This window comes from Pezoporus wallicus, unplaced genomic scaffold (assembly GCF_028554395.1).
Source record: "Pezoporus wallicus isolate ANWC-B61680 ecotype Strahan unplaced genomic scaffold, APGP_CSIRO_Pwel_v1 contig_6658, whole genome shotgun sequence".
Classification (NCBI taxonomy): Eukaryota; Metazoa; Chordata; class Aves; order Psittaciformes; family Psittacidae; genus Pezoporus; species Pezoporus wallicus.
In genome coordinates, this window is record NW_026642312.1 from 6729202 (window position 1) to 6756881 (window position 27680).

At 35.6% G+C, this 27680-nt stretch overlaps 1 protein-coding gene across 3 annotated transcripts; it reads right to left on the reverse strand.

Moving 5' to 3' along the window:
* Window positions 1-26890, reverse strand: ZPBP (zona pellucida binding protein). 3 transcript variants are annotated; one of them, XM_057428876.1, is made up of 8 exons: window positions 26770-26890; window positions 20567-20647; window positions 17301-17426; window positions 10143-10286; window positions 8133-8351; window positions 7761-7834; window positions 5951-6128; window positions 1-92 (listed from the first exon to the last, which is right to left on the reverse strand). In XM_057428876.1, the coding sequence occupies exons 1-8, from the start codon at window positions 26888-26890 to the stop codon at window positions 1-3; spliced, it is 1035 nt and encodes a 344-aa protein (XP_057284859.1). The 3 variants fall into 3 exon arrangements, with proteins under 3 accessions (XP_057284859.1, XP_057284860.1, XP_057284861.1); XM_057428877.1 differs by lacking the exon at window positions 26770-26890 and adding an exon at window positions 23520-23609; XM_057428878.1 differs by lacking the exons at window positions 1-92; window positions 26770-26890 and adding exons at window positions 2404-2477; window positions 23520-23609.
* Between the last annotated feature and the right edge of the window lie 790 nt (window positions 26891-27680).

The following is a 27680-nucleotide window of genomic DNA, read 5'->3' on the forward strand; positions in this document are numbered from 1 at the left end:
TTAGCACTTTGTTGCTCCATATATCAAACTTCTGTCGCACTGAAGACAGTGATTTCCATTACTAGGACTGTATGATCCTGGGCTGCATACAACTATGGACAAGAAAAACAAAGAAAAATGTGGAATTTAAATGATAACTACAAAATATTTACATTTGAAATGTTTAGATTGCATCTTCATCTATTTGGAAAAAAATAATATTTTTTTCCAGCATTCTGCTACTTGATGATGAAAAAACTGTATACATTTTATGCCTCATCTGTTTATTACACCTTATTTTTCTCTTCATCACTTTCCACTCCATCTGCTTACAGGGGATGTGTCCATCAATTACATTTTAATATGGCCTATATTCAACAGCGTTTTAAATAAACTGCTTTAGCTGCTTATAAAAGTAACACAAGACAAAATAAACTGAAGCATAAGCTCTCATAATTATTAAGAAGTAGTGAAAAAATAAAGTATCAAACCCAAAATCAGTGTATGATACAGAACAAGTGTTCTGGATGAAAGTTTTTTTCCTGTTGGTTCATGCCTTTTATTGACGTATGCACAGTCATCTGCAGAATGACTTCATCACAAAAGGCAACTCACCATTATGCTTTTGGCAGAAAAAAAGCAGAATTTGAGCTATTTGGTTATGACTATCCTGTATCATATTTCTCTTTGGCAATAGTAGCCTTTCTTTAGGATAGATTTTTAATTAATGGCATTAGTATTCACTGTGCAAAGGTAATTAAGAGCTTCCTTGCTTTTGCAGAGTCAATGCTTACCTGATTATTGGGGTTTGCCTAGGTTAATAATGACTTCTTAGTCACTATTGCAGAAACCTTCAGCAGAATTTTCAGTATTTGGTTTGGTTTATCTTCATTTGTTGATGCTGGCAGGATTCACTTGATCCCCAGTGACTGTTACTAGCTTGGCCTGGCAATTTTGCCACTTCTATTAACTAAAGAGGGTTTTAGCGGTCTTATGAAAGGAAAAGAGGAGTCATCTGCAGATGGCATCAAAACCTTGCCTTTTTTGTACATCACTATAGGCAGACCAAGGTGGCTTTATAGGAAAGAGAGAGCTTTACAAATGCATGTAACTAAAGGCATTTTTGTAGAATCATAAACTAGGTTGGAAAAGACCTTTAAGATCATCAAGTCCAATCATTACCCCAGGACTTGCCAAGACCACCACTAAAGCATATCACTGAGGGCCTCATCTGCACGGTTTTTGAACACTTCCAGGGATGGTGATTCCACCAGTTCCCTGGGAAGCCTGTTCCAATGCCTGATCACCCTCTCTGTGAAGAATTTGTTCCCAATATCCAGCCTCCCCTGGTGCAGTGTGAGGCCATTACCTCTTGTCCTCTCGCTTGTTACCTGGGAGAAGAGACTGACCCTCACCTCACTACAACCTCCTTTCAGGTAGTTGTAGAGAGCAGTAAGGTCCCCCTGAGCCTTTTCTTCTCCAGACTAAACAACCCCAGTTCCCTCAGCCATTCCTCGTAAGACTTATTCTCCAGACCCTTCACCAGCTTCATTGCCCTTCCCTGGACCTGCTCCAGCACCTCAATGTCTTTCTTGTAGTGAGGGGCCTAGTCTGGAAAATCAATCATCTTGGGTACCAGACGAATAACTATCCTCTTTTTTACTGAAGAATATAGGCACACTTGTGGTCCTTCAGAATTTTCAGTTTATTTAAATAAAGCAAGTTAGACTTCCCTTACAATGGGATAAAAATTTTCTTTCTCAGAAGTGTCATCTGTTTGCTATCTGGCAGAAAGCATGAAAAAGAGAAAGGAATCTGAAGTAGGGACTTGTAGCTAATTTAGCCAGCTGCTAGAAGGTTTCTTTAACTGGTAAACTTCACTTGTTTCAGCCTTTTCACTAGTGGAAAACTCCTGTTGATAGACTTTCTCTTTGACAGTATAAACATCTTAGCAAAATAGTCCATCTTTACAGTGTATATTACATACTTGACACTACCAACCTCACAAACAAGGTTGCATGTCATCTTATTTTGTTCTTGTATCCTAAAAGCTAGTATTTTGCACTCTCTCCTGATTTTTAGGACTATTTCAATATTCTCTTGAATAATATATTTCCTTTTGAACTTTTAAGTTACTGTGTTTCAGTAAGATAAATAATCACCATGCTGTGAGAAACAACTGAAGAAAACCAAATTAGAAGTGACTATTCAGTATCTAATGTACTAAAAATACCACATAAATCAAGCTCTGCAGAATAATAATAGAGGACAAAAAAAATATTTCATCAAGCTAGTACAGGGTATGATATCAAATTATGTCTCCAGAGAAGCCCTTAAAAACATACGACATTTTGTACTGTATTAATCTCACACCTGCATCTGATTAAAAACAAAATCCAAAACCAACCAACCAAAAAAAAAATTAACCAGAAACATAGATTTATAAAGCAGAAAAATTGTATTTAGAAGTTTTGATGACATGAAAGTGACTCAATTACCTACATTAAATAAAAGGTAATGATTGATCATATCTCGTGGCTGTTACCAAAATATTTAATTAGCTTATCCTGGAATAATGTGTTTTATTTAACATAAAATAATGCTTTAAAAGCAGATGAACATTAGCATTAAGATAAAACCATGTAAAATAATTTCTAAGATGTTTGTACTCATCAATTCTGTTTATTCAAGACTTCTCTACAGGGGCAGAATGGAATTATTAATCAGCAGTAATGATTATTAATCAGCAGTGACTCTTTAAGTCATTGCCTCTAAAAACTTACACAGTAAGGAGTTGTGCCTGATGTGGTACCTGATGAACAAAATTTTGATGTTTTACCACCAGTGTCTTCTGCCAAAAAGATTCTCTAAAACTAAATACATCACCCAGTGACTAATCAGGTTAACATGTTTGATTGATTGACTAATTCAGAAAGAGATTTAGACTACAAAATGGGAGTAGGTGAGGCTCAATATTTAATGCCATTTTAATATAAAAGTAGAGGGTGGAAAGATGAATGATGATACACTATGATACAAAAGAACATGAGATTGAAGCATAGGGAAGAAAAAGAATGAAGCTCTAATACAGGAGGTTCAGATGGGTACATCATGCAGTAAGTGAAAGGGTTATGCTTCGTGCACAAATTGTGTGATGGTAGTGTGAAATAAACGATGCACTGTTTACAGAGCACTGCACAACAGCATGGAGGAACCAGAGCTACTACAAGTCTACATAAACCTAGTTATTCTAAAAGTTATAGAGGAGAGAGAACAGGTGTAACTGAATATCTAGCTATTTTGCTGTATAAGGAGTAGGTTTGTTTATGCAACTTGCAGAGGATATGCGTACTATCTTACTTCTCCGTGTTCTTGGGCCTAGCCTGTAACCTCTTTCATTCTGTCATATCCTTATCAAGACCTGGAGACTAGAAACAGTAACACTGTTCAACATTTAATGTACTTCAAATGAGAAAGTCTGAGTAACATCTGTTAATGTGTTCCAGAACAGAACCGGCCTCAAAAGAGTAACATAGATGATAACGTGAGGTTTTCAATGTATCTGCCATGATACCCTATGACTGGTGCTAACCTATGACTGGTAAGAAATGTATTATAAATTTTGCAGAAAAGGAAAAAAGAATCGCAGAAACCACAGAACAGCTGATGAGACTTCTATACTATGTAAAGTTTTCAGGAATAAACACTGAAACACATGCAAGTAAGTGGAAAGTAATACAGTTTGATGTTTATCTTCATTATAACACAACGTGTAATTAATTTTAAAGCTGATATGGCAGCACATACAAATGTAATAAACAACAGAAGACTATGATTAGAAGAAAATTTTAAAAGAGTACCAAATGTTGCTTAAAAAAAACCCCAGAAATTGCTTAAAGAGATAACTTATGTCTTAAGACACATTTTACTAAATATGTCTACTAACAAGATAATTAGAAGTCCCAATGAACTATGCTGACAAGAAAACTGGGAGAAGCTGTGAATAAGGACAAGATTTAAATAGGCAGGAAGAAATAAAAGAATTAGAAAGGTCTGTATATTATGATCAATTATGATTAAAGACTGTAAGCACAACCAGTCCATGGGAAGGAGAAGCATGGAACTGTTACATCATGTGACAGAGATGTTCTTAGGACCAAAAGTAAAGCACTGATGATGTCAAAGACTCAAAATTCAAAATAAGGCATGTGACATAGAGAATTACTGCTTGAAAGCTCTTACAAAAGCAAGTACTTGGCTTGTTTTGATTATAAAATGGGAAGCAAAGAAAAACAAAAACTACTTATGCTAAAGGGCATTCTCCCCATTAGGGCAAATGAGTATGAACTTTCTATGAATTAATTTAGACTGAAACCTTGATCTTCTAACTACAAAACAAGGGTAGCTAAAGAGACCAAAACTCTCAAGCAGTTCTAAAATGAGCCTTAAAATTGTTTTATCTGGTTTACAGAACCTGGTTTCTGCAACTACAAGGGAAATTATTGCATAACCCAAGAAACTGAACTCTGCTGTAATTCAATGGAAGTGTGTTTTTCAAAATATTTCTATGAGTAACTGTATGTTTTGGAAAAACCTCCCCCACTAACAAAGATATGGGCAAAATATTTTATTTACTATTTAAGAAACAGATCCAGCGATTTTAGCAAATCACAACTAATCCTCTCATGTTAACACGGTCTTCTTAGAACTACTGCATCATGTTTGAGGGACGAAAAACAAATGTAGGGAAGTTAGAGTGGGCAGTAATCAGGCTGAACCAAGGTAAGTCAAACACAACCAAAAAAGAAGTTGGTCTAGTTCAACAAAGACAATATCAAAAAAAAAAAAAAAAATAGAGTCTTTGAAGATATACAATAGTTACTTCAAAGATAAGGTTAACAGAATTGTTTCCGGATTTAGTGGGACAGAACAAGAAGACAGAACCAGAAGACAGAACAAGGTATGAACTAAAGTGAAATTACATAAATATCTTAGAAGAAAGCCTTCCAATGGTGAGGATATGCCATACTAAGTTTTATTTCCTTGGGAGTCTGTGTAGTCTTCTGAGGTTTTCAAGATTATGCAGGATACGTCTGTTAGAAATAACTGAAGCTCATATCTTGCCTTGAGATAGAATGATAAGCAGAGGACTGTTTCCATTTTACTGCCTATGATATGGTGTTTTGGATTCTGGGAAAAGAAATTACTAATTCTACAAAGAGATCAACTAAGGAAAACAGTGAATGTTTCAGCATGCTAAGGGAATGATATCCTCAACTATGGGAGGTATTAATCAGTCAAGATTCAGGACTGACTGTTTTAGATTCTTGGGTACCTCAGATGTGAAAGCTTGCCCTTGTATCTGCCAAAGCAGTGTCTGTTATGATTCGAGCTCAACAGAGGTCTTGACACTAGTGTATGACTATGTAGTGTTTCTGTCTAGTGTAGGAGGTAGAGGTGCACAGCAGATAACTATTACGCTAAACATATCTGGAGTGTAGCATGTAGTTAGTTAAAGGAATCGCTTTAGTATGCATTATTATGTACCCTTTTATAATTTTAAGAACAAAAATAATCGCTTATCTCACCATAAAAAATAAAATAAAAAAATAAAAAAATAAATAAAACCCCCTTGAAAGATACCACATCAGATTATAGATTTCTATGCTAATTCCAGAAAGCCCACTATGGTCTAGAGGTCTGAAATTAATCTTACTTATTTTAATTTAAATCAATCCACAGAAACTGCAGGTCTAGCTTAAAATCTAAATCAACAAGGTCTTAAGAAAGTTATACCCAAGTACTAACCTGATCTAGCGCAGGTTACCTTGACAGACTTGACAGGATCACAGCCTGTTATACTATGTCATAACATTTTTACAAAGTAAAGTAACAAAGTACTGAGTTCCATCAGAGCAAAAAACACTAACAGTACTTAATTCTTTGTACAATAAATTAATTTGTCACTTACCGCAACACCCAGGACATTCTGGATGCATTTCAGCATTCATTCCATACCCTGCAGAGCAGCGATCAACCCATACCATTTGCAGAGTACCGTCAATGTAGTATATTTTAGGCAATGGTTCAGAACTTTTCCTGATAATTTCCACTTGTTGCTTAAAAAATCTCTCTATAAGGTGTTTTGCCTAAATTGAAACAAACAATATTGTATCAGAATGTTTGATGGAAGAGGTGAGAATACAAGAAAAGACAAAAAAAGTGAGTATGAGTTTTAAAGGATGTACCACTAAATCATTTGATTGTAGCTAAATGGAAACAGGGCAGTCTGATACTTTTGAATATGTTGGGTTTAATTTAGATAAACCTTGATCAGCTAAAGCAAAGTCTTTGAAATGTTCAGGTTTATATAAATGGAATTTTAAAATCTAATCTATGGCAATTTTGCTTACATTAGACATCTGCAGATCAACATCAAGAGAAGTGCAGCTTTCCCATCTATATATGTATTGTAGTTTAGGTTCACTTATGTATTAGACGTAATTTCCACCTTTGTTAGCAATTTCTGTTCAACAAAAAGAAAATGCCAAACTCCTTTTGAAGCCAAGTTAAATAAGGGGATTATTAATACCATATCATGTAAGAGTAATTCCTTTACTCGAAAAAGTTTTGAACAAATACAGTCCTAGATAGGAAAAGCATTCCTTTCAATCAGTGCAGAACCAGCAGGATCACAAAAATGTTAGGATAAAACGGAGCTCTATTCCATCTCATATATTCCATCTCCCTAGCCAAAGGCAATATTTATTTTTAAAAATCCTTTATTTTCTCTGGAATTTTGGATCATTTTTTATAAACTGTGTTCCACTGGAATATTAAAGATTTTAAGTTATTTTAGTTAAATCTCAAAATGTGACTTCTAACTATAAAATATAACAAACAGATCTATTATCAATCTGACAAAGACTTAACAGTAAAAAAGTATTAATGCTTCATTTCCAGACAGTTCTTCATTTGCATACAAATTAAGGGATTAAGTGTATATATGTATATGTATATATATATATATATATAAAGCTAAAGAAAAAAAAAAACAACCTTTAATAGGCTGGCACAGTTCAGTATACACGCCAATTCACAAAACCAAATTTATTCACGCTGTCTTAATTTGATCCTCTTTTTCTGTGTGAAAAAGATGGACTTTGATCATGAGCTTTCCCCACAAATTTAAGGGTTTTTACAGTGGACAGGGTGGAAGCTGCTTAATGAGTTCAATGTTATTTTAGACTCCCTCACCCCTCTCTGGAATCACAAAGCACTATTTGCATACCTGCTATATCTTAGTATTCCTCCTGTACTTCCCTTCCTTTTCTCCTCTCCCATTTAAGAACCTCTAAATTGACAATTAACCTAATAAGCAAGACTCTGGTTTCTGGTTCTCTACTGTAAAAACCAAATACCTTCAAACAGCTAAAATTCTACCAGATCAATAATAAAATCACTTTGAAGTGATGGAAAGTCAATACCATTGCAAAACATTTGATATTTGTAAGACAGCACATGTTCAAAGTTTCCCCAATTGTCTTGCCACTTTTTATACTCTTAATATACTGCCTTTCAATCCGGTAGCATAATCTGCCTTATCCATATCAGCACTAGAATATCAGCAATTTTAATGGAAAAAAAAAATTATATCCACTTAAACTCTTATATTGATTTATTAATTTTCTAAACAAAAGATGTTTTATTTCTGATGTCGTTATACTTTATTGTGAGAATAGCTTAATATGGTAGTTCCTGTATTACGTTAGCTACTGTACCTTGTTTAGTCTATAAAATGCATCACAATCTCTTTGCTGACATAGCCTGTGGTTTTCTCTGTCTAAGGAAGTAACTGTAATAAAACATAATCTGTTTATAAAAGAACAAAGTCAATGAAATCAACAGTTATTTCTTTAATTAACTGATTTAAGATTCCAGTTATTTCTGATGCAAGTATTTAGGACTTTTTAAAATATTTTAGATGTCTGACTTTCAATGATTTAAAGAAATAAGAGCTTATCTTCATAGACACTACATGTCTATGTCTCAGTTTCGGTACACTTAAATCTTTTATGGGAACTACCATTTCTTTGTAAATTCTAATGACAAGGAATTGTATTATTTACTTTAAAAGCAAGGCAGATTTTTACCTGAAAATGTAAAGAAGTTTTCATTCTGTAGACCTCCTCTCTGCATTTTTACATGATGGCATTCTGACTTAATTAATGTAACCTCACACGAAAGTTCAGCAACAAGATTGCTTAGTATCTGAAGCAATGCTTTCTCAAAATAAGCGTTCTCAGAACTGTTGCAGGGGGCTGTGTGATACTGGGCTGTGAACTCATAGTAATTTTTAGGATCAGAATAAGCTGCAGGGAAAAAAATGTGGAAGATGATAATGAACATTTATGAAGTAAAAAGAAAAAAAAAGTAATTTGTGTATTTTGAAAAAAAAATAAATTTCAATGCTTAATTTATAAACAAAGCTTATTTTGCACCCCCAGAAAACTTTTAATGATAAAATAGTATATGCTGGGCCAACTGAAACAATTAAGAGATTTTTACAAGTCAACATTCTTACTGATATCCACAGCTAAGTCTCTTTATTACTGATTTTTTTTTTTCATTTTTAAAACAAGAAGAGATTACAGTAAAAGGATCAGGACTATGAATGGTAATGTTAAGAAATATACAAAATACCCTTTAGTATGTAGCACAGTATTTAATCTTACACATTATGGCCAGTTATAGTGGTATGTCAAACATTTTTAGTCAATTATCACAAATTATTTTAAAGGGTTTAAAACCTCAGTTCTCTTCCCCACAGATCAACAGAAGATGAACTAGTACAATGAACAGGAATTCCTTCCCTGTGAGAACAAATTATTCCACCTTTACTGCAAAGCTAAATGCACACCTGGACATCTTTTACAACTAAGCCAATGTACCATAAAATGCATGTGTCTAGTTATTTCACGATAACCACTCTACTTGCCCAAAGCTGAAAATCAACAGAGCACAATGTTAAATAGAATATAAAAGAATGAAGAATAGGGGTCATGGTGTGGGCATAATCACAGAAATGAGGGTGGCAGGGAAGAAAAAACAAAGGAATAGAAACCAAACCAGCTAAAAGAAGCAGCAAAAAATCCAAAATATGGTACCCAATTAAGACAGCTTATTAGATCCTCCACCTTGCTTTTGACTCCCCCAATTTCCTTTCCCTTGCTGCTGCATATTCCTTTACATATATATATATGCATAAAACTTGAATTTTGTATACTAATATTCAGAGTTGATCCTTATTCAATAAGGACATAATTCTGCATTACTGAAAACTGTAACCTTTTCCATTAAAACAGTTTCAAAGAAACTTCCTCCTTTGCAGTTCTGTCAAGCAAGCTAGCTGCTAAAAGTCAGGGCTATTCTGTATGAAGGTTACTGTGCCAAAGTAAAATTAATTTACATCAAAGGTTAATTTAGGTTATTGTGCTCTATCGTGTTTCTAAATGAGCACTGGTTCGCCTTTTAAATTCAAGATCAGACATAGTTCTTGCTGAAGGCAAGAGAAGCTCTTGCCCACATCTCCACAAGAATAGAATATCCTTTAAAAGAGAGCTCATAATGAATAACTGACATTGCCTTTACAATCTTTCACTTTATCAAAGACTTTTTAGCCCCTGACAGAAGGAAATGTAATCAGAACAGGAAAGAATAAGCTACAAATATTACATTATTAAATGATACGTACTTACAAAGCACAAGCAGGTAATAATTAAGGCATTAATATGTGTGAAAAAAAAATACGGCTGTGCCAAAATCAATCTCATAAAGAATAATTCAGTTAAAAATTATACTATTTTAATGTTATTAATGATTACTGCCTGTACAATTTGTTACATTTCATTACATTTTCTGTTTCTTTTTTTAAAAAGAATTGTATTCATCAGTTTCTCAGTCAGTCACTGAACTTCATTTAAGGCTCTCTAAATGACATTAAATGAACTGCTGGTAGAAACTAATATTAAAAACAATTTCCCAGAGAAACAGAATGTCTGAAAATTAAATTCTAAATAAACCTACTTATTTAAAATTAGGAACGCATATTTTTTAAAATTAAACTTTTTCAAAGCAATGACACACATGGATTCATAACTTACCATAAATAAGGTATTTTATTATGAGGTGTTCAACAAGTTGCATTGCTGTTAGTTTATAAACAATGGAACAAGTGTAAACTCCACTTTGATTGAAGTGTCTCAATATTAAAGTTCCAGATGGTGATATATTCACACTGCTATTTTCTAATAAATACAATAATGAAATAAATTTAGTTGTCATCATGAAAAAATGTAGAAAGCAAGGATCAAAATGGCTATTTAATGTTAAACTGTGCATAAAATACTAATATTATGGATTCAGCTGGAGGCACGGGACTCAGGAATTGAAGCTGATTGGGTGTCACTGAGTTCAGCATTACTCAAACATGCCTTATTGCTCCTGTGTTTTTAAGTACTGGGTTAGCAAAGCTGACCTGGAAACCTGTTTTTTTTTTTGATCTTAGACATCTATTGCTCTCTCAAATAACTACTTCCAAGGGCAAAAAGCTCAAAGAAAAAAAGCACAAAGTGGGCAAATAATCTCTTTTTATACGTCTATATATAGTTGAACCAATTACTAACCTTTCAGTCTTCAGGAACTGCCTGATGAATTAGCTGCTGGTAGTGTTTAACATGCAGTAAACTTCACAGATAGGCAGGAAGTTCAAGTTAAGCAAGTAGTATATAACAGACCTTCCAAAAAGAACTGTATGTATATGCCAAAATGAGAATCATGTATGTTTAAGATTGTAAAATAATCCTTCTGTATGGAAAGATAAGCACTGTTACAGTGGCCAAAATCTTAACACAATGCCTTAGTTCAAGGCAGAGGTGAAGCAGGATCCTACTTCACAGGGCAAATAATGAGCATGGCTCTTTAAATTTTTAAACAGAAAGGAAAGCACTGCTTAAGGTCAGATTTGGGCACTGATAACGAGCCATGTAGCCTGCATGTGGGTTAAATGATGACAGCTGATGAGTCCTTTCCTGATTTGAAAAGTCCTCAGGCAGTAGCAATATAGATAATGACTTTGTCAAATAGTAATATGCAGCCCATCTTGCTGTCAAAGAAAACCTTGGGAGCCACTAGATTAGAGTTGATTCTAATAGGCTTCAAGGTAAAATACTCACTTTAATAAAATACTGAGAATAATTTTTTGTTTCTATTTTCAGATTTCCCCCCCCCCCCAATCTTTTTAACATCCTAAATAATTTAGAATTTTTATGTAGACAATGGAAGCTTAGTCAATGTGTGTGGTGCAAGAGCAGTGTATTTTCGAACTGAAAAAAATCAGTGCTAAGGACATGAGATTTATACCATATACATCTTAGGGCATTTACTTCAGACCAGCCCTAAGTTGGTTTTACAGACTGAACACACATTATTTTTCAAATAAAACCTTTACAATTAGCTTCACTCAAAATGGATCTACTTTGTGCACTCAAAGACAACATCATGATCCGAACAAAACATGGTAAATGTGTACAATCAAGCAATTCACTTCAATGCCACACTTCTATTCAAATTAACATGTTACTGTAGATGCACAGTGACTTTCCTGCTGTGTGATTTTAAAAAAGATACTGGGAAAAAATAGCCTTATTGAAGTGTATCTTTTAACATACTTGGCAGAACAATGTAGGACAACTTTGCTCCTCAATAAACTATTTAAGCTTTTAATCATTTTTCTCATATATATCACTCTTAAAAAAAAAAAAATCAAATGGTGGTAAAAAAGGTGTCGTGGTTTAAACCCAGTCAGGCAACTCGTTCACTCACTTCCCCCCCTTTCTTGCCCTCCCCCTGCTCCCAGAGGGACGGAGAGGAGAATCAAAAAGAATGCAACTCCCACAGGTTGAGATAAGAACAGTTTAGTAACTAAGGTATAACACAGATCACTACTGCTACCACCAGTGATAATAATGATAAAGGAAATAACAAGGGAAGAGAATACAACACCTCAGCACCAGCAGACCGATCACTCGCCCCCCAAGCCCGACCAAGCTCCGACTGATACCTCCTCCAACCCCGCAGTCTCCCAGCCCTCCCGGCTAACTCCCAGTTACATCCTGGGCATGACGTGCTGTGGTATGAAATACCTCTTTGGTCAGTTTGGGTCAGGTGTCCTGTCTCTGCTTCCTCTTGGCTTCCCCTCCCCCCTGGCAGAGCATGAGGCTCACAAAGTCCTTGGCCAAACCAAAACATCGCTATCAGCTCTGTTCCCGAGCTGAAAGTCAAAACACTGCACTACACCAGCTACCAAGAAGGAGAAAAATGACTGCTACTGCTGAACCCAGGACAAAAGGAAAAAACAAAACAAAACAAAACAAAACAGTACTATAAAAAAGACTGAAAGAGCAAATTCTTTGACAAAAATGGTTTGGGATTCCATATCAACCTAGGCTCTCAAATTAATGGCACACTTCCATTTTTTGGATGATGAAGAGGTTTTTAATCTGCTGATGACCTACTCAGCATGCTAAATCTATAAACTAGGATGTCATTTGCTACTGTACGCTGGAATAGCTATCAGATTAAAAAAAGAACATAAATTTAAGAACTATAGTTCTCATCTTTGGCATATGCAACTGCCCTGTGCAGGCCATCAACAACACCACTGTTAGGTGACTGGATAGCTGGAACACCTTTAAGATATATCACAGACAGCTTTTCTATATTTATAAAATGCATTACTGAACTGCAAAGATGACAAGAAGTCTGCAAAAGACTTGGAAATCCAGTGAAGAGATCTGGTCACAAATAATTTCTGCAAAAATAGAAAAGTGTTCCTCTGATGGACTGAGTCACAGATCCTTATTACAGAATTTTATCCTACCTTGAACAATGTACGCTTTATATACCAGAAAATATCACAATTTTTACATCATAACTATTAATTACTTTAATGGTCTACCAGTGTGTAAAGAATGCCCTTTTGGATCATGAAATCAAGAGACTGTTATGTTGCTGGTTTGGTTTTTTTTTCCCCCTAGTGTTATAAAAAAAAGAAACATTTAAAATGCTTTCCTCCATGGGATTATCTGGATGAATACTACCTCTCAGATGAGTTTGGGTCACAAAACAGACTGTTAGCCATAAAACAAAATTTTGAAAGTAATTAAGCTATTCACCCTTTTGTTAAATCTAATATTTTTTTTCCATATTATTCCTTTACAGCAGGTTCGATAAGACAGGTGACTAGGATTTCACCTCACATTTTGTGAGGCAAATTACATTATATGATTTAGTATGCCTGTATTACACGGGAGGCATTTTTCATGCATGATGGACAAAAAGCAATGTGATCAATTCAGAGGTTCTCTGGAGTCAGTGAAAACCAGAATAACTTAAAATAGAAAATAAGTTCTTTTTAATTTATGCTAAGAAAGGAAGCTAGACCATTTTTCTGGATCTTCAGGAATTAGAAGGATGCAAAATAGAGCTATCCCTGTAAGAATTATGTTATGAAGACTAAATCCCGTAAGTGTCCATGCGTTTGTAGAATTATATTTGAAACTAAGTGTTCCTACATTTTAGTTTCTCTGTTTACTAAACTTCAACCCAACAGATTGATACTCCTTCCAGTGCTTTCAGTGAAGAAAAAATAAAGTTACTCCCCATCGTCCACCCAGTCAGATCAGTTTTACAGTAGAGCAACTTCTATATTTTGAAATTGTATGTTAAGAATAGAAGTAAATGACACCAGAATCAGCCCAATAGGCTTTTCAGAAACAGATTTTTCAGACACTCAGAAACAGCTATCAATCCAGATCCTAAATTCTAATCTTCAGATTAAAAAAGAATGTGCATGTTCAGATTTAAATATGCAATATCTGAGAATGTCCAAATAGGTAAATTCAGTGATTAATTATAGACATACAGGAACAAAAGCTAATACCCTATACAATAAACTTGAGTTCACCTGAAAAGCTTTTTAGGAATGAAACACACTCTGTTTTATAGACCATACAGGACTCTGACTGTCTCTCAGGAAACATGTATAAGTCATATATCAGTTAGAAGGATAGCATGAGTATACAGATATACACACCTATTAAAAGAAGCTTCATATTTCTTCTCATTCTTTTTACTTGCCTGTCCATAGAAAACCTGGTTGATATACCAAGAGCAGGTTTTAGAAAATCTGGGGTTCAGCTTGCAGATTTGAAGTTGGGTGCAGGTATTTAATTTGTCAGTTGCTTTGTTCTACAAAACTACAGTACACACTTTCTTCAGTCCTGTGAAAGGAGAGTCACAATCTTCCACAACAAATATTCCTTCTACATATATATTAGCTGTCAGAGTGTATGAAAACCAGTAACTTTCCTGTAAATCCAAATTCCTAGGTGCAAACTAGAATAGGCCTATTCTAATGTTTGCATTTGGAAATAAAGATCAAAATGCTTTCTTTCTTCTGTTTACTTAGCTGTTCAGAACACCATCAAAATTGCTGGTTTATGCAGAAAAACTTTAAGATCCAGAACATAAGCAATTATTTTGAAGGTTTTATCCTCCACTTAAAACATATTTTGAATAAGCTCTTATTCTCAACCAGCCCAAAAGCTGTTTAAAAATTTCCAAGTACAGTTTCCAGATCTTAGTAAAAAAGAGTCACTATGCTAAGTGAAGAAAAATGACTTGCTAATTTTGAAGTTGTAATGATTTTAAATTACATTTTGTGCAGTATTTAATTTTTCATTACTCTTTCAAGCACACGTAAGTCGACTGGAACTATCTGAACAAAGCTGCTTGTTCAAAGAACAGAACTGGTTTTTAATGCCTAGAGAAAGAAAAGTGTTTCCTGCTCTTTGTGAGCTTTTCTTGTAGTCATGATGTCTGACACATATAGCTGTGTGTCAAAGGCCAATGTGCCTGAAAAAGAATCTCATTTTTCTACTACGAAAGATAATACAATGAAAGATAGACTCTCATCTTTCAGTCTTTATGCTTAAATATTTGCATTTATTTTGCAGCATTCCAAGAAGCAGTATTTTGTTAGTCTTTCCAAAAACTCAATTCACAGTTCTATGTTTACACTAAAATTATTCTTTTTTTTTTTCCTACAATCACACTGAAAAAGTATTAAATAATGTATTAAGCAAGATTTAGGAAACCTAATTTCCCACCATTGTGGAGATTTGCTACAACAGGTATTAGAATACCAGCTAGTCACACCAAAACCCAGATAATATTTACCCATTACAGATACACCCATCCTAAATGGAGGCCAAGTGATAAAATCCTTTTACATAGCAAACACTTCAGGAACTAAAACTTTAAATAGCTTTTTGTCTATTTATACTTTCTTTAAGTAAAAAATAAAAAAAAAAGTGACAACAGCCCTAAGAGACTAATGTATCTTTGTGGTATTTATTCAAAATTGTGGTGGCTGAAGCTGAAGTCCTCTCATTACTACTTTTAAAAATAGTTTTTCTAAAGCCTTTCTCACCTCTCTAGGAAGTTATGTCAGACAAACAAAAGTTTTCTTCTCTTACCGTAATGTTTGCCCACCTGCTGCTGATTCTAGTATACCTGAAGTTGCCACAGAGCCAAGAACCCCTGCCACCATAGCTTTTCTTGCTAGTTAACCAAGGTTGGCATAGCAACTTCAGATACTACTGAAGCAATCTGCCCAAAGAGATTTATATCTGTCAGCTAGAAGTCTGAGGTCTCCATGTTTTTCTGTTCTACACTGTGGAAGCTGCAGTTTGAGTAAACAGAAGCCAGAGTGTTGAAACAGGCAATTTTTGTTAATTGTGAATTGGTAGATTGTCTTCTTTCTAATCAGACTCAGTTAAGTACTCAGTACTTAAACACATGACAATATATCTGAAATTGTGTCTGTCATGCATCACAGACTGGGCATCAAAATACATGTTACAATGCAGTACATTCAGCTAACCAGTATATATCTATACCAAGGGAGATTAGCAGTTGCATGTAAAACAACATAGCCCACAGGCTTAAGTACAGGAAAAACCACCTATAGCACTTAAAGGCAAAGAATGATAAAAATTCTGAGGGTGAAGTCTGCTATTAGATACAGAGCAAAAACTCTGAATATATCTGTGTTAGATATCATATAAATATGAAATGCTCTACTATGAAGGCTGGCATATAGAGGATTAAGAATGTAGAATCACTGTGATGTAAATGGTATTTCAGATTGCGTAGCAGGAATGTATAAGACCAAAGACAGAGTTCTGATAAACACTAGTACAGACTAAGAGGAAAGCAAATAGTTTTTGGAAACACTGCAATTATAAAAGGATGAACGATTCACAATCTAAATTATAAACTAAAATAAGAGATTAAACAGGTTTATAAATTTATCATAATGCTTACTGTTCTTTTTCAAAATTAAATTAGACTAAAGGGCAAATGAGATGCACAGAAGGAAACATAAATCAGAACTCAGGTTCCCTGCTAAGTGATTATTCTCTCCCTACTTAGAACTCATTTGAGCTCTCTGGAATACTGTGCCCAGTTTTGACAAGACAGATAATAACAAACTGGAGCAAGTCAACAAGGAGCTTTCTGAGATGATTAAGGAGATGATGCATAGGACAAGAGGCAAAGGAAACTGGAATCTTTATCCTTGAAAATTTTAAGGAAGAAATTCCAGTCCTTCAGTACCCAAGCAGATATACAGGGAAGAATAACCCATATTTTTTAAGAGGTGCACCACAAAAGGACATGCAGCAATGATAAGTTACAGTAAGGGAAATTATGATTGAAAATAAGAAAAAAAGATGAACAGGTTGCACAGAAAAGACACAAAATCTCCCAGGGTACAGATTCCCCAAACTCAAGTGGTCAAGGTCCTGAGCAGCTTCATATATGATGGTCACCTGCCACTGAGCAGGAAGTTGGGCTAGATCACACGGCCCATCATTGTATTATTCTGTCCTTGCAAAACACTGCCAGATGTCTCTCAGTGCCACAAAGAACACTCAACCTCAGCCTCTCTTGCATCCAACATGCCCTGTTCCACCTAGCACTCTTTAGAGTTGGCACCATTCTCTACAGAGACCTGGAGAAGTGTTTTAGTTTGGTTAGCCCACGCCTTTCTGAAAAGTGAAAGTTAATTTATACGATATACATACAAGCACTCTTACAATGTACCCTCAGTTACATTACCACCCTCATGCTTCTTTGTGGGTGCAGGGAAGAAAGCGAGAAGGTGCCAGGGGACTTGTAAGAACATAAATCCTTACCGGAAGAAAGACCACCACCTGGTCCAGTCCACTGGAATACTGGATCAATCAGTTCTAAGTTTTGCAGACGATTTGTCAGACATAAAATACATGGACTGTTGTGATTCAGCTTGACATAAACTTTGACTGAAAAAAAAAAAATATCGTTAACATCAAGTATTTATCAATGGTATCCTAACATTGAGCTATATGAATTTCAAGACAGTGGTTCAACAATGATCTTGAATGGAGTTCAGATTGTGGGACTTGTTCTGTTATCTCTAACATCAGGTTTGTTTTCCTCAGAAAATAAAACTAAGAGAATTCTTTCTAGTTCTAGGCCTATCTCATGTAAACAACAACCACAGTGAGCTGTTAACATCCTCCTGAATGGGTTATATCATTTAGTGGGTTCTCACAAGCACAGACTTCCACAGCTTGCTGTCTCAACTGGAGTCCAACACACACATGTAGAGAGTGAAGTTGCAGTATGTTGGTCCAGGACACTCAGACTTGAAAGGTTGCTGTTTCCATTCTATTAACAGTGCTAATAGTACTGCCTTTTACCAGTGCATAATGTATTTGTTTTAAAGGGTTTAATGTTGTAGCTCACTGAATGGTGAGCTTCCTATTGTTTAATTCAGAGATAATGAGATAGGAAGCAAACTGAGTAAGGTAAGGATTTACTTTGTATTTTCCCACAGTAGAGCAGGTATGCTTGTCTTGTATGCAGTTTGTAGTGTACAGGTGCTTCTAGATCTCCCAACTGTTTCTAAAAACTACAACTGGTATAGTCATAATCACTTCCATAATATGCAGGATTTCAGTGTGTACGATTTGTTATATTTTCCTTCCTACTGACATTCTGCAAAGCATTTATCCTCTTCAGAAGTCTGAGGCTAGGTATTTACATTTCAGTAAATGTGTACTTTAGTATACCATGCTCTACGTCAGGCTACCTTCATGGCACTGAAAAGCTACAACTAGTATAAAACATAACAGCTACTACAACATCTGTGATTTCATAAAACAGACTAATAATTTAAACTGAATCAAACAAGCAAATTACCATATTTTATCTTACCATTGACTATTTCAGATTCCCTGCAAGTGGAAAACAACTTATTTGTTACAGGAATAGATTAATGTTCAGAAAAAGTTGTCACTTTCCCATTATGGCAACTGGCAGTAGTGCTACCACAGCCTGCTTTCCTCTCCAGGTATGATTGTTCGCTTTCACTAAAACATGAAAACCTACTTACATTCACATTAAAGTATGAAGTTGTTTAAACAGAATAACGACTTAGATATAACATTTAATAAATAAGAACAACTTTAGGTATTTGGTAGTCTTAAGATCAGTAGGTATGTCCATCCCAGCTGATAATAATAAATTTTTTACAGGAGCTTACACTGCAGAAAACAGCAAAGTATATATTTTCAATTGTACAACAGCATATCATGGAAATTAATGTCTTTTACAGGTAGTGTTTCAGTTTTTAACCCTGAAGCATGAAAATCAATACGAATTCTACATGTTAATGCAATTGTCAATATGATTAGTCTTCTTCCATTGCAAATCCTTAATACTTTTTCTCAACATTTACTAACCAACTGGCTTTAGTAGTAGACTATTGAGGCAAAATTTTATACATTGCATATGTCTCCCACTTCACATTTTTGTTTTTTATTTCCTCAAGGTTGCTTTGTTCTGTCTCATGGCAATATAAAAAAGAATAATTACATACCCATCATAAAAAGTAACAAAATTATGGTGTTATTATTATCATAACCTGTGAAGATGGAAAACTCTGTCCTACCACTGTAAATTTCCATGACAGTTTTGTAAGCATGTATCATAGGATACACAAGGGCATCTGATAAAAAATAATGGCTGAAAAAAATATCTACCAGGTATAAACTTATTCCTCTGCACTTCAAAATAAAGTCTTACTCTTTTAATTAAAGTTCTTTGCTAATTTTATTATTTGTTCATAGTCTCACCATTATAAAAATATTTATTTTATACAGTGATAAAAGAAAAAAAAAGAACATTTATGTGAGGTATTCTAAAACTGCAGGATTTAAAAAATGCAGGATTAAATCTAATGAAATTTTGGTGAAAAAAAAAAACAACAAACAAAATAGAGATGTCGTCCAGCATCTCAAAAGAACACTGGAGCCAAATCTAATATATTCACAATGGTCTATTCCAAAGAAGGTGGAAACATTCTTTATTAATACCAAATTGTTTAGAAAAAGAGCTTGGATAAATCATTTTAATCTTGTCTTTCAAATTGCCCTCTGCCATTCAAGTAGTAGCCATGTTTATAGACAATCAGAAGAGAGCAAAAGTATACTAATAGGATGAATCTTGAGACTACTTAGAGCCATTATTTAACATTAAATAGTATTATAAGATAAACTATTAAGAGAAACCTTAAAAAGAAATCATAGAATTGTTTCACCTTTGGACAAAAATTCACACATCTAAGAATTTGTACCAAAAAAAAAGGCAAAATATCTTGACTTTTAGCTTTCCCCCAACAACAAAATTATTAATTCTGGATATGATACTAGTTAAATGTGCTACTGTTACTGGAAAACACACATGGAGACATCTATGGAGAAGAGTATTATTAAAACCAAGCCAGTAATGTGCATTCAGAGAAAAAGCAACATGAGTAAATATATGGCAGTGAGGAAAGGTGTGATCTATAATTTAATTTTCAGATTTTTTAATAATTATTTTGTTTAATGAGGAAAGAAAGTCATAATATTATATACCTAAGCTAGATTGATTTAACTTGAGAAGAAATTCATTCTTAACTCTACTTATTTCTTGTTGTATACAAGACATAAGTAGACATATATGTTATATAATATAACATAAACTTCAAGCTCCAGGTTCTGTATACATAACAAGTAAGACCAAATAGGAATACCTACAGTGGAAGAAAGAAGTATTTCAGACCAAGAGTCCTATAGCCAGGCGGAAGAGTGCATGGAATATTGTTATTGTTATAACAATTACAGAAAAATAGTTATCTTGGTTTCATAAAAATAATAAGTATAAAATGACTATAAAAATAAATACCAATAACAGAAGTACATTCTGTGGGATGGCCTATTACATCTACATCTGTCAGTACAGAATTGTATTTAATTAAACCACTTAAAACAATTCTAAACTATTCAATGACAAGGGGTATGATAAAGAAGGGCCTTTTCTTGGTAAAACAAATATTCTCTCTAAAAATTGTTAAATTATGTTTAAAGAAAAATACCTGGAAATAAGACAGATCCCACTATTTTTAAGTTGTCGTGTTTTGGCCCTGCACTTCTTAAAAATCTCTTTGAAGGTTGAACTGTTAAAAGATGAAGCAATGACATTAATACAACCATTTAATTCATCTGGAAAAGCAAGCATCATACTTTAGGCTAATCTACATTCATTAATAGACTTGTTCTTCAATGGATATTAGGTTAATATCTGTCTAATGTCTTATACAACACGTGACAGCCATTAAGGCAACAAAAACCAATGGTAATGGCCTAATACCAGAAAAAGCATCCTTATTCTAAATGGCACTTAAATTTAGATTAAGTTTAAAAAATATTCATGTTTTACAAAAGAACTGTCACATTTTAAATTAAGACTGTCCGTAATGGAGAAAGTGTGAATAGGCACTCTACAAATGAGGATAAAATTTAGCTGCATTATGATGATACCCTCAGTCGGGATGTCAATAAATGTATTATACACTGACCATTAATGATTTTCTTAATTTCCCCATGAAATGAAATATAAGGTCTTTAATGGCTATTTTAATTTGCATTTATTCTATTTTAAATAGAAATTACAAGCATGTTTATAAAAGCTTTGCAAGATATGCAACGCTTCTGAAAGAAAAATGAAGTATCTTTCAGGTGGGTATTCTAGTACTAGTCAGATATAACTTTCTTTTAAAGGAGCGTCTAGAGACATGGAACTGAAGCCAGCAGAAAGATGACAACAGCAATTAGACCTCTCAGGATTTTGTGTTCTTTGTCTCCACCTCCTGCTTGGAAGGAATGTGGGTTACTGGGAGTTAAAATATGCCTGTGATTTCTAATTCGTTTGGGGAATCTGGGAAGCAAAGTAAATAATAAATGAATACAAAGTCTTGAATACAGAAGAAAGCAATAATATACCGAACATATCATCAGTAGCAATTATTTTATGAAGATGAGCTAAATAATTATGTGGCACCACATCAGTGCTTGTTGTTAACTTAGGTTCTATATTAAAAAACTAAAAGCAACAGTAAATACTCTGGTAAACTGGTTATAGATGAAGGCATCTGGGGACAACGAGAGAGATGGAGTCAAGTCCCATCTTTGTTTTGATTTATATCTTGATTTAAGCAATAATGAGAAATTATCAATTCACCCCATCTATTATACAAATGGAAATTGTACTTCTCAACAGTGTTCTTATAGAAAACAGAAGCAAGGCAGATTCTCCAGCTATCAGGATAAGATAATCAAGGTAAATTAAAAGAATTATCTGTACTTGTCATTTCAGAATGTGAGCAGAGTACACAGCTTAAAATACTTAGAAAGGAGGAAGTAAATCAAACCTTGCTTGAGAAAAACAAAACCAAAAAACAACTGAGAGAAGACCATTATAAAAGCAGTTTTATATATGGTGGATTTCCATGATTAACAGTTTAATTTACTTTACAACATTGTTTCACTATGTATCACTTCCCCAACTTTGTTTGAGAAGCAAAGTTTTTCAAATAACTTAATTTTCCCCAACGACCTCCTAGAAGGATTGGAGAGATTTTATTGAAAAACAAAATAGATTAACATTTTCTCACTGGAACATTTATGATAAGTCTTTCAGAATTCTGCTGCACTGGCAGAAACATAACTCATTTTTCTCTGAAATTCAGCTCCCAAAAGAATTTGATTGGATTCTCCATTGACAAAAAAAAATATCAGCATATGCTTTGGGTTTAATAAAAGCATACTAATTCACAGCAATTCATAAATCCTACCTGAAATCCAGTCTGTTTTAAAATTCATTCTGCAACTATTATCTGTGTACATCATAAATATTTTATGAACTGACAAGTTGATTTATATATTGTAATTGGAAAGGAAAAACATAATCCACCAAAACCAAATAAATTAATGAAAAACTGAAAAAAAAAAACTTATACAGAAAGTATTGAAAGTTTATCAGAAGCCGACTGAACAAATGCATCTAGAAAAGCTGAACACTGTAAACTGACAAAGTATGAGCAGATACAGATAATTTATAAGATTAATAAGCACTACTAAATCAATGCAAAAGGAAAGTAGTATTTATATATATATATATATTTTTTTTTTTTTTACAATAATAGCTTAAACCCAAAGATGGAGCTCTTGACCTGTTTATTTAAAAAGAACTAGAAAAAGTGGAAGCAACACAGTTACGGAAGGAAGGCACTGTAAAACTTCTGGAATTACTTTTCTGGTACCTTCAGTGACACTGCATGCTAGATTTTGAGAAAGTCATCTTAAATGCTCCTTCAGGTGTATACACAATTCACTTGCATACCAGCCATTTTAGTCAGTAAATGTTTCTGTCTGCATATGAATCCCAACTCTCATATACTCTGTCCTCACTTTCTACACTGCCTTTCAGGGTTTTTTTCAACCCTTTTGTCAGGTTTCCTACTTGAATTCCTTCGCTTTCCTGCTAACCACCTGGAATTTAAATAGAGTTTTCTGTAGCAGTCTCTAGCACAAATGATCTTTCTACTCTCACTCTCAATTTTAGAAGTGTGTGTGTGATTAGGTTAGAAAGATGCTTTTCCTAGAAAAAAAAAAAAAGTATCAAGAGGTCATTAAGTCCTAGAAAGAGCTAGAAAAGAACAGTAATGGATAAATGATCTGTTTAAACTACATTTTAAAGTTATCAAATATTTTATTCCATCCCTTCAATCTAACCTGCACTTAACAAGCAGTGGCAAAAGCTGTTCCACTCATTTTTGAGAAAAATAAATGAGATGTCTGAATTAATTCCACAAATTAAGTTTTTTAAGCAGCCAAATGCACTAGAAATATGTAGGGGTGATTCCTCATTGTACTTTTTACAGGCATTAATACAAGTTGTGAGCAACAGTTCCTTTTGCAGAAGAACATAGATGAAAAAAAAATAGCTTTACATCACTATCAGATACATGAAAGTTTGGGGTAATTCACCTCCAAGCCCAGGGTGATTCAAACTTCTCAGCTGCCTGAAAAGCCATTCCCATTCCCCAACACTGGAATTCAAGGGTATATTTGCCATATAAAGTCTCTATGATACTTGAAGATTCATTGGGTGACTTTCAAATCTGATGGAGTTAAATTCAACAGCTTTACTACTGATTTATGCAACTGAAACAGGCCAAAGATCCTGCAGTAAGTTAAATTAACACCCTGTTTGATGTATTCAAAATCTATTTGGCAGATATTCTGCCAAACACAAAGCAATTGAGCTCATGTATTTGTAAGGGATTTTGCCTCTAGAGGGAAAAGTCTCAATTCAAGACCAGAAGTAGCAGGTGGATTGTGCCTGTACAGACAACCCCCCCCCGCCCCGCTCCTCCACGGTCTGGTAAAGTGGAGTCCTTCTCCAGTTCCTGTTCAAATGAGGGACCTGAGGTGATCACTGACTACATGAGCATTCATTCCTAAGCCCACTGAGGTGGAAGGAAATGCCATTCACCCGAATCTAACATAAAGTATATTCTACTATTTCATAAAACATTTTATTCTGAATCTCTTAGTCTTAAAATGAGCATTACAACTGTAAAATTAATTGCTTCACAATAATTCACCAGAAAATTAAATTTGGTCTAAAAATTGTAGTAGCAGGAAACAGTTTAAAATGAGCCTTAAATAATTAAACAATCAATTTATTCATGAATTAAATGCTGTATTACTTGAATGTTCAATTGGCCTAGATTCAACTCATTTATTTAGAAATGAAAGTTCCATGAAGCGATAGGAAAAGATTTATTTAAGTTACGGTAGTTGCTGAAAGTTTTTTCAAAGTAATTATGTTTAGAGATAATATTTGTAAAGAGATTTCTGCACCAAGAGTATATAAATAGCAACATGACTTAAATTATTTTTGCTCAATTATGCTAATAGTCAAGTGTTTTTCTATATCCAAGTATTTTAATTACAGCTGGCATTTCTAAGCTGCCTATTGATGGCAAGTGCTGTGCAGAAATGTTACCATTTCTATTACTAGTCACATAAAAGCCATATAGGAGAAAACAAACCACAGTTTCTAACCTGTCTCACTTAACCTGCAAGACATGAACTCTATTGTTTCTCAAGTAGGCTTTCACATTTCTTTTCTGACAATTACAGTATTAACACACTTCACAAGTGTCCTGGGTTCAGCTGTATCAGTCCTTTTTCTTCTAGTAGCTGATTCAGTGCTGTGTTTAGGCTTTAGTCTAAGAATATTGCTGATAACACACCCATGGTTTAGTTGCTGCTGAGCAGTGCTCACTCTGATCAAGGACTTTTCAGCTCTGCCAGTGAGGAGGCGCACAAGAAGCCAGGAGGGAGCAGAGGCAGCACACCTGACCCAAACTAACCAAAGGGGTATTCCATACACAGCACATCATGCCCAGTATCTAAACTGGGGGGAGTCACCCAGAAGGGCACATCACTGCTCGGTTCAAGCTGGGTACTGGTCAGCAGGTGGTGAACAACTGAGTTGTGCATCACTCGTTTGTTTTTTTCTTTGAGTTTTAGCTCTCTCTCTGTTATTTCTCTTTTCATTAGTATTAGTACTATATTGTACTTATTTTAATTGCTAAATTGTTTTTATCTTACCACACAGGTTTTTACCCTTTTTCCGATTCTCCTCCCCATCTCACTGGGGAGGTGTGTTTGTGAGCAAGCAGCTGCATGGCACTTAGTTGCCAGCTGGGCTTAAACCACAACAGTAAGTCAAAGAGGAAACTTTTTCTCCTTCTCATACAGCAAGTCAAAATTAAAAATGTGCCTTTTCAGTAAAATGGACACTTCCTACAGATGGCTCAGAAAAGTCAAATGTAATTAAGACATTTTAAGAACCATGCTCCACATTGTCCTCAAAAAGTTTAATTCTTCACTTAAGGAAAAACACATAAGCCAAAACTGTCAGCATTAGTAAACAAACAAACCAACACAACCAACAAAACAAACAAAATCCTCAAAGATGTTCATATTCTTTACATCAGTCTGAACTCATACTATATTAATAACACAATAGTGCAATAAAACTGAAGTGACCTTTTTTTAATTGACAGCATCTCTTATGCCCACTAAAACCAGACAGACGTTCCAGTGAATACATACTGAAATACTGCACATAGTTTTCCTGTTTTGTCAGAGAGTAGAACAACTTTGAGCTTCACCTCTGATCTTGCTCCTGAAGAAGACCTTAATTTTCTAAAGTGAAACTCAGTCATAACCAGATCATTGAATAAGAAGATCTAGCATATATACACACTAATGTATAAATCAAATAATTCAATACTAATCTAATAATCAGAAAGCCTAACTGATTTCCTATGTTCAAATTTCAAAGCCTCACTAGGAAGCACAGACTGTCTTTTCAGGCTATTCTGAGTCTTAGCGTTGAGAAGGCGTCACCAGAATTTGCCAGCCAGTGACACCTGATAGCTCCAATTATGCACACAGTGGATACAAAATCAGCACTAGTACACCACGTATGTACATCTTGGCATACTACCACATAACTATTTCTAACTTAGAGCCTAACCATTAACTAAGAGCCTAGCTATTAACTAACTTGAAGCCCTTCACAAAGTGATGCAGCTGTTTTAGCTGAGTACCGCTGTTACCAGCTGCTCACTCCCCATGCAAGTCGCCTGTGGTGTTACCCCCCGACTCAGGCATGAGGCTTCTTTGGAAGAAGAAAAACCCTTCTCCTCAACACTCATTTATCCTTTTTGAGGAAAAAAAGAGATTACTTAGATAATCCTTTAGCTTTCCTGTATCCATCCCCACCTTCACATGTGGAAAGAAAGTTTTATTCCACTGGTGCACATGGTGTGCGTGGATGGAAAGAGAAGTAGTAGGGGTGAAACAGAACCCACGGGATGAAAGCTGGATGTTAGAGGGCACAGCTCCTGTGTTATGGAACAGTAACAGAGACGTAACAGGCTGCAAAGAGGGTCACACATGCAGTGACAAATACACCTGCTTTTGTAGAACACTGTAAATAAATGCATGAGGGCAGGGACAAAGCACAGGCAGGGAGTGAACTCGGTAAAACCTACAGAACTCACACCCGATGCTCCAGGCAGGGCCGGGACGGGAAGCAGCGAGGTTCCGGAGCTGCCACCAGTGCCAGGCCCCGCGAGAAAGGGGCAGCCCGCCGCTCCCCCCCGCCGTCCCGGTCCCTGCCCGAGCTCCGTGTGTCGCCGGCCCGGGACGCTACCTGCGGGCAGCAGGCCGAGCAACAGCAGCAGCAGGAGGAAGCGGCGGGCCGGGAGGCGGCCGGCGGTAGCAGCGGTTTGCCGTCTGCAGCTCCGCGCCCTTCCCCGCTCTGCACACCGCATCGCCAGAGCCCACAGCGCCTCCTCAGACGGCGCTGCAGCCGTTACCTCTCGCAACGGCCCCGGGACCGACGCGGGCGGTGCGAGCCGCGGGAGGGGAGATGGCGGCCCCGCTGCTTCTGGGCTGTTCTGCCAGAGGCGGGCTTCCCCTGCTGCAGTGCCAGGCTCCTTGGCGGCATCTCTGGCGAAAGACAGGAGGAAGGAGTAGGCTTTCACATCCGCAAACCCTTAATCGTCCGGCCGCCGGGTTAAACGTAATTAACCCCAATTTATTAAGGCACCCGCTCTACAGGGGCAGCTCCTGGTGGAACAGCCGGGGTATGGAAGTGCGGCCTGCGCCTGTGGCCGGCCCGAGGTATGGAAAGCCGGCCTTACGGTCAGTGCGTTGTTCCCAAAACCAGTAGGGAGCGAGGAAGTTCTCATAGCAAAACCAAAGGACTAGGCTGATCTAGTCAAAAAAGCGAGCACTGACAGTTGTGCTGCTCGGTCTTCGTTGTGCTGCTACATAAAGGCAGTTAAGAAAGTGTTGGTATACCAGGAGATTTGCATGTTTCCATGGCATCAGATTAATTTGCTTTTGGTAGAGAAAAGGTCTTTTGAAAGAATGGGCAGGAGAGGGGATGAGTTATCTGGGAAGTGGATGAAGTCTGGCAGGAAAAAAAAATCACAGTGTGGAAGATTCAGTATGATGTTACTGTGCCAGAGAACCGAAAACACTGTTCTGCAGGAATCCTGAAGCAAAGTAAAAGGTGGACATCTAGTAGAGAGGGCTAGCTTAGACACATAACTAGCT